This window comes from Clupea harengus, chromosome 4 (genome assembly GCF_900700415.2).
Source record: "Clupea harengus chromosome 4, Ch_v2.0.2, whole genome shotgun sequence".
NCBI lineage: Eukaryota > Metazoa > Chordata > Actinopteri > Clupeiformes > Clupeidae > Clupea > Clupea harengus.
In genome coordinates, this window is record NC_045155.1 from 24,286,384 (window position 1) to 24,293,883 (window position 7,500).

At 47.3% G+C, this 7,500-nt stretch overlaps 1 protein-coding gene across 1 annotated transcript in view; it reads left to right on the forward strand.

The window, feature by feature from the left end:
• Window positions 1-7,500, forward strand: part of LOC105902194 (leiomodin-1) — an 11,908-nt gene that overhangs the window by 835 nt on the left and 3,573 nt on the right. Inside the window, exons 1-3 of the mRNA XM_042707537.1 lie at window positions 1-355; window positions 5,988-6,272; window positions 6,660-7,500. The exon at window positions 1-355 is cut by the window's left edge and continues 835 nt beyond it; the exon at window positions 6,660-7,500 is cut by the window's right edge and continues 500 nt beyond it. Coding sequence (XP_042563471.1) covers window positions 122-355; window positions 5,988-6,272; window positions 6,660-7,500 — 1,360 coding nt within the window. The 5' untranslated portion in view covers window positions 1-121. The remainder of the gene's footprint in view (window positions 356-5,987; window positions 6,273-6,659) is intronic.

A 7,500-nucleotide genomic window follows, 5' to 3' on the forward strand; every position in this document is an offset into this window, starting at 1 on the left:
TGTCCGTCCTCTGAGTGTACACACACGCGCTGAACCGGGATTATCTGCGTGCTGCTGAAACTGTAAAGAATTAGAAAAGTTGATCAAAAAGTTAACGGACGCGCAGCCGGTGGTTCCGACCATGTCCAGTGGCGAGGAGGACCTAGACTGCCTGCTCGCGACCCTGTCTCCGGAGGAGATGGAGGAGCTGGAGAAAGAGCTCACCGTCATCGACCCGGACCCCAGCGTGCCCGTGGGGCTGCGGCAGCGGAACCAGACGGATAAGCAGCCCACGCGGGGCTACGACAGAGAGGCGATGCTGTTCTATTGCGAGCGGGAGACCAAGAAGCTCATTCGGAGAGAGCGGTCCGTGGAGGTATAGACAAGTGCAGTTAGTGTGTGTGTGTGTGTGTGTGTGTGTGTTCTTCTGGAGTATGTTGTTGTGTGAGCGTGCCAGGAAATGTGCCCGTCTGAGTGAGTGTAAGCCGCCTAAATACAGAGAATACAGAGGGTATAGCTGATTGGCCTAAATACAGAGGGTATAGCTGATTGTGAATGTCTCGACAGAGGGTATAACTGATTGTAAGAGTGGCTAATTGACTGTCTTCTTCTAGTACAAATGTTGTCCAGTAATCACCTAAGTGAAGACTTGTTGACCAAAGTTAGTTTCTCAAACGTCCCCTGACAACGATAATGCCAAATATATTGTATAAGCATGGGTTCATGAACATGCTGATGATAATTGATTCCAAGGCATTTGTCGTGTGGTCGAAACCCATTCTGTATCAGCTAGCCTACCTGTGAGAACAGGTGTCCAGGAGCAGGTAGTCCTGACTATGACCGCCCTGCTGTTTAGAGGGCGGTGGAGGGAAACTGGCCTGAGGCCCTTCCAGGAAAATGCTCTGACTGTCAACAACAGCTCAACACAATTCTCATTCAGCAAAAAAGTTAGCCCTACAAGTATCGTGTGTGTGTGTGTGTGTGTGGGTTTACTGGTGTTTCTACAAGGCACTGAAATTAGGGCTGGATGTTAGATACGTGGTATGATTTAGAGTGTGAGACAGACAGTTGTTTTTGGCTGGGCAGTAATCCACGTGTTAGTTTGACCTGGCATTGCCCTCCCCGGCTGCCCTCTTGCCCGCGGTCCGCAGAGACCCCTAACAAGCTCGCTGACTGCTGTCAAAACGCAGCCGGTGCCAATCCCACTGCTCCGGCATTTAACGGGGTTCCGTCGGTGCTTAGATGCCTCTCCTGATCTCATTATCAGAGAGTGTCCGCGAGATTGTTTGGATGAGCGGGCTGATGAGCGGGCCCTTGGACAGGTGGTCCGCGAGGCTGGAAACTCGAGCCTTGCTTCGGAGCCCCTTGGAGACACCGCGCGCTGTTTGTTTGAAAAGAGTTAAGAGGCAGAGGGACGGAAAAACGCTGCGCGCGAAATGTCAGTCGCTCGCCGGGGCACCATCACACTCTCAGTTGCTTGGCAACACTGACTTCATGCTCCACTGAAGCCGCGTGCTCCAGGGAGAGCGGTAAAAAGAGCACAGCTTGACCGAGGTTGCCCTCCTCGGCACTGAAAGCTTTTTTATCAACAAAGCGGTTCACGTGAGTGCAACTCCATCAGCACCAGTGAATGCCTGGGTGGTGTATAACCACGTCAGAATATGTAACCTACCACACAGAAAGAGGGAAATTAATGCTGGATCTGTCAGCAGCCCATACGAAGTTTACCCACATCGTTCTGGCATTCACTGATGTTGGTGTTTGATTTGACCAAATCAATCATGGCTTGGAACATTTGTACAGTGGTGATCGTAACATAGTCTGATCATTTCAACGGTACACATCACGTGCCATGACATCAGAAGCAGTCGGAGTCAAGGTAAGCGTGAGACAAAGTGATGAAAGATCGCGCGCTCCACAGAGCCAGACGCGCGACCGGATGGAATTCCTCCGGCAGGCTTCTCGTGCTCACACTGCCTTTTACGGACACATCTGCGAGATCTGAGAGTTCCTCAAACAATGGCGCGCGCGCAATTCTCTTCGGAGGAGCGGCAATTAAAGGCAGCCTATAAATAGCTCGCTATGCGCACCTAAAAAAAATGCGTTACTCAGGATCAGCCAAGCGAGTTTTATATAATGATTTTGTACTCAAAGAGTTGAGGAAACATTTATAAACAGAGAGATTTATGTGGGGCTAGTTTTAGAATATTTCAACATCTTGAGTGTAGCCAGAGGACACGGTAGAGGTAGAGGGTGAGATGCACAGATTCTGTCCTCTTGTCAGCGAGCTGAGTTTATATAAGACTATAAAAAACTTCACCTTAGAGTGCTGAAAGCAGCGATGGAGCTGGGCAGTGGACCCCACACCTACAGACTTCCTGTTCTCTGTGTGGAGCTTTTCTCAACTCCAGCAGCTGAGCCTGGGTTAGCTCAGGCCCGGATCTCAGGCCCGCATCTCAGGCTCGGATCTGAAAGGTTCTGCTTCGGAGTCATATGGTGTCATATGGTTCTAATGCGGGGCTCTCACTATGGTTCTAATGTGGGGCTCTCACTATGGTTCTAATGTGGGGCTCTCACTATGGGCTCTCACTATGGGCTCTCACTGTGGTTCTAACTGTGGTCATCCCTTCCTTCTGTCCTTTACCCACATAGACACATAAACACAGATGGACTGATACGGGTACTTCTTGGAGAATAGTTAACATATTCATCTGTACATTTACTGAATGTCTTATTGATTGATTGATTGAGTGATCAGAATCAGAATCAGAATGGGATTTATTGCCAAGTAGGTTTACACCTACTTGGAATTTGTTCTGGTGTGAAGGTGCATACAGTAAACATAAAAACATAGAAACACAATAAGTACTACACATAACATAAAAACATAAAAACACAAATAAGTACTACACATAAGAACCAAAAAACACAATATATACATACGATACAAATATATAAACAATGAATATAAAAAAAAGTAAAGTGGAAAGTAGAGTGCAAAATGCAAAACAGGAGTGCAATGTGAATGAGCAATGTGCAATGTAATGTGTATTAATGTAACACAGACTTAGGGATAGTTAGTGATATGTTGATCGGTAGATTTGATGATTGAATGATCTTGATGACGTATGGCTTTGACCAGGGCCGGCTCCCCCCCCCCCACACACACACAATACTTAACATCACTGAAGAGACATATATTAACTTAACCGCTTTACTTTGCATAGCAGTTTTTTCACCCACTTATAATTCTACTATTCTACATTGCAGTTCAACAATAAATGGTGCATGGACAAAAAACACCGGAATAGTTTCAGAACATTTTCTTTTTTATTATTTAAAATAATGTATTACACACTCAAAGTTAGGACTAAATCAACTCCATAAACTGTGCAAAACCATAAACTGTGCAAAACACTCTTAAGCACCTGTAAGCAAATTATGACCCTCTATACCCTAACTATACCCTCTACAAACAAAAGAGCTTTTATGGATACTGTACGTACCACTACAAAATATCTCAAATACCTCACTAATTCTTCCAGTCATTTAGGCCACTCCTAATGAGGTGGTCATTTTTCTGTGAAAAGAGCTTGCAGCAGAAGCAATACAGAGTATTGTTTTTCCTTGAATATACAAGCCAGCTTCTCTTGATTTTCTCCCCATTTACTAATTTCCTGTAGAAGTGGTTGTGGTGGCAGCTTCTCCCATCATCTCTTTTTTGGAAATGTAAAGTCTGGACTGGTCTGGTATGGTCCTCTGCAAACTAACTAACTATCCTTACCGGATCACAGAGGGCTGGCCAGTCAGCAGGATCTATAGGTTCTCCCTGGATATCAGGAATTGCGGAGGGTGAGGTGTCTGCAGGCGGCAGTGTAGTTTCACTGGTGCCCTGAGTGCTTGATGTGGTCCTGGATGTCCCTTCACCTTCACCTGTATTCAAGCATATTGTATAGCCAGACAAGCAGTGTTTAATATAATAAGTGAAATGATCATGAATGTGGTTGAACTTCTTTAAGAAAACAAGCTATTGTATTTAATACATGCTAACATGTTTCTATTGTACTTTAAAGTATGGATGTAGCTTGAATAAATACTATTAAATAGACTCACCTGATGCAGGCGGTGTGTTCCTGGCCTGTGTGTTACTGGCCCCTTGAGAACTACTGGATGTCCCTTCTCCTGCAGCTGTATTTAAACACAGAATTCATCCATGCTGTTCATTACACAATTGCATTTGGTCATTTCTACCATCCTACCACATAGTTGCATTAATACATTTTATCTGACCATGTAACTTGTAGTAGATACATTACAATTACTGCCACCACTGCTACAAGGCTAAATAATACTAGGCTACTGATTACAATTAGTAGTATTAATGTGATGTGATTATGAAAGTAATAATTGCTAATAATAATAATAATAACAATAACAAAAACAGCAACAATAGTACTAGTTGTGTAGGCTACTTACAGAGGCGAATCAGGCGTCCTTTCTCCAGCAGGTGCCGGCCTCTGCAAAAATTGCCTGAGTGCATCTGGCCAATTTAAAACAAAAATAAAAAATGAGAACAAAACAAAACAAAAAACATATATATTTTAGTATATTCCTGGGAAGGAACTGTACAGAAGGGTGAACACCACTATCCCCAAAATGGTTACTGTGTGTATGCACCTGCTAGTTGTGAATTCACTAAACAGAACTTATGCCATTTATAATGAATGTAGACAGCAACTGTAGTTTTCATAACTAGCATACGTTATCCAGATACTGGTCTTTTGACATTTACATCCATGTAGGTTATCAGTGAAGTTACGTTTGCTAGTAATAGCCTACGTAGCAAATTAGCAAAGTAACAGTCGCTAGCTAGCTATAGCTAGCCTAAGTGACAGCAATGAAACGTCCAATATTAGGTGATGCACAATACTACATTTATTTAGTTTGACACCTTAATGGCTGAGATGAGAAGACTTACCTCTATACTTGGCTTTCTTTTCCTCTTCTTCCTTTCTTCGTTTTCGTCCCTGTGCTCCAGATGGTTTAGACCGCTTCATTTTTGCGAATGCCACGTAGCTAACACGCTCACCCCACCCTAGGTGTGAGCAGGAGCCCTTACGTAACTAACGTAATCTAACGTAACTTAACGCAACCCCCCCCCCCCCAATTAGGAAATTATCGACAATAACCATAAATTCAATTTAAAAATCGGGTTGACAAGTAAACGTGTGGCTGAAGTGGCGCCCTAGGATGATCATGATTAATAAACATGTTTTAATTTGCTTGTTATTCTCACTATGATTAATGGGAAGTAGGTCTAAGGGCGACCCTAGAGGGCGCCCCCAACCCATTTGTCGCCCTAGGCAGTCGCCTAGTTCGCCTATAGCAATCGCCGGCCCTGGCTTTGACTATTCTTGATTCTTGATTGCTTGATAGAAAGCTTGATGGATGAATCTATGATTGATTATTTAGTGGCTTTATCGATTGATGGAGGGTGGATTGACAGAGTGAGTGATTGATGTGTTGAGTGATTGATTGAGTCTGTGACTGAGTGATTAGGTTAGTGAGTGGTCGATTGATTGGCTGGGTGAGTGGTCGATTGATTGGCTGGGTGAGTGAGTGATTGATTGGCTGGGTGAGTGATCGATTGATTGGCTGGGTGAGTGATCGATTGATTGGCTGGGTGAGTGATCGATTGATTGGCTGGGTGAGTGATCGATTGATTGGCTGGGTGAGTGATCTATTGATTGGCTGGGTGAGTGAGTGATTGATGTGTTGAGGAATTGACTGAATCAGTGGGTGAGTGATTGAGTGAGTGATCGCTTGCTTGCGTGATTGATTGACTGATTTATTAGGTGACTGAGTGAGTGATTGATTGAGTCTGTGATTGGGTGATTAAGTTAGTGAGTGATCGATTGATTGGCTGAGTAGTTGAGTTAATGATTCAGTGAGTGATTGATTCCCTTATTAATTAATTTATTTTTTGATTGATTGTCTGTCTCCTGCAGGGGGAGCTGAAGAGCGAGAATAAGGCGGAGCGTCTGCGTGGGATGGGGCGGAGCCGGGAGAGGAGTTTCTCACGTAGCAGCAGTGCGGAGGAGCAGGAGGAGCAGAAGGAGCAGGAGGCGCAGGAGGAGAGTGCCCCTCCAGCCCAGGACAGACTGACTGAGAGCGCGGGGGACACGGCTGACTGGAAAGAGCGCCACCTGGAGGACAGCAGCAACACTGCATCCTGTAAGAGACTCAGGAGGACAGAGAGCAGAGAGAAAACCATAGAGGAGAGCAAGGAGGGGGGGAGGGATGGAGGGAGCAGAAGAAAAGAGGAGGAGAAGGAGGAGAGGAGGGATAGATGGAGCAGAAGAAAAGAGGAGGAGAAGGAGGAGAAAACAGAGCTGAAGGGAGCGGGGAGGAGGAGAGAGGAGTTCAGAAGAGGAAGAGAGGACTCACGTTCAAAGGGGCTGATATCCAGACTGCAGGGAGAGATAGAGAACAGGGAGGCTGTGGAGAGAGAGCGAGCGGTGGAGGAGAGGAGAACAGGGGAGAGAGAGCGAGCGGTCGAGGAGAGGAGAGCAGGGGAGAGAGAGCGAGCGGTCGAGGAGAGGAGAGCAGGGGAGAGAGAGCGAGCGGTGGAGGAGAGGAGAACAGGGGAGAGGAAGACAACAGGCTCTGTGTCTAAACAGGAGGGAAAAAGAGAAGCTACAAAGAGTAAGGTAGAGGAGAAGAGGGAGAGAAAGAGAGAGGTGGAGAAGGGAGAGGAGAGAAAGAGAGAGGTGGAGAGGGGAGAGGAGAGCATAGAGAGATCAGAGGCCATCTCACGCAGGCTGAATAGGAAGGAGAGCAGAGAGGAGAGGAGAGAGGAGAAGACAGAGGAGAGGAGAGAGGAGAGGAGAGACGAGAAGACAGAGGAGAGGAGAGACGAGAAGACAGAGGAGAGGAGAGAGAGATCAGAGAGGAGGCCTAGCAAGCTGAACAGTAAGGAGAGCGAGGAGGCCAACCACAACACTCTGGGCGTCCCACCCAGCAGACCAGCCAGAGAGGAGGGGGAGGAAGAGGAGGAGGAGGAGGAGGAGGGCAGTGATGAGGAGAAGGAGTGTGAAGAGGAGGAGGAGGAGAGCGAAGAGACATCCATGTTTGACGGACTGCTGGAGAAGGTCCGTAGCAACGACCCCGAGCTGACGGAGCTGAACGTCAACAACTCGGAGGCGATCCGCACGGACACCCTGCTGCAGATGGCCGAGGCGCTGCGGGGGAACACACACGTGCGCTCCTTCAGCCTGGCCAACACGCGCGCCGACGACCACGTGGCCTTCGCCGTGGCAACCACGCTCCGCTCCAACGCCACCCTGGTCAGCCTCAACCTGGACTCCAACCAGCTGACGGGGCGCGGCATCCTGGCCCTAGTGAGGGCTCTGGCGGAGAACGCCTCGCTGACGGAGCTGCGCTTCCACAACCAGCGGCACATCTGCGGGGGCCAGTCCGAGATGGAGATGACCCGGCTGCTGAAGGACAACGCCACTCTGC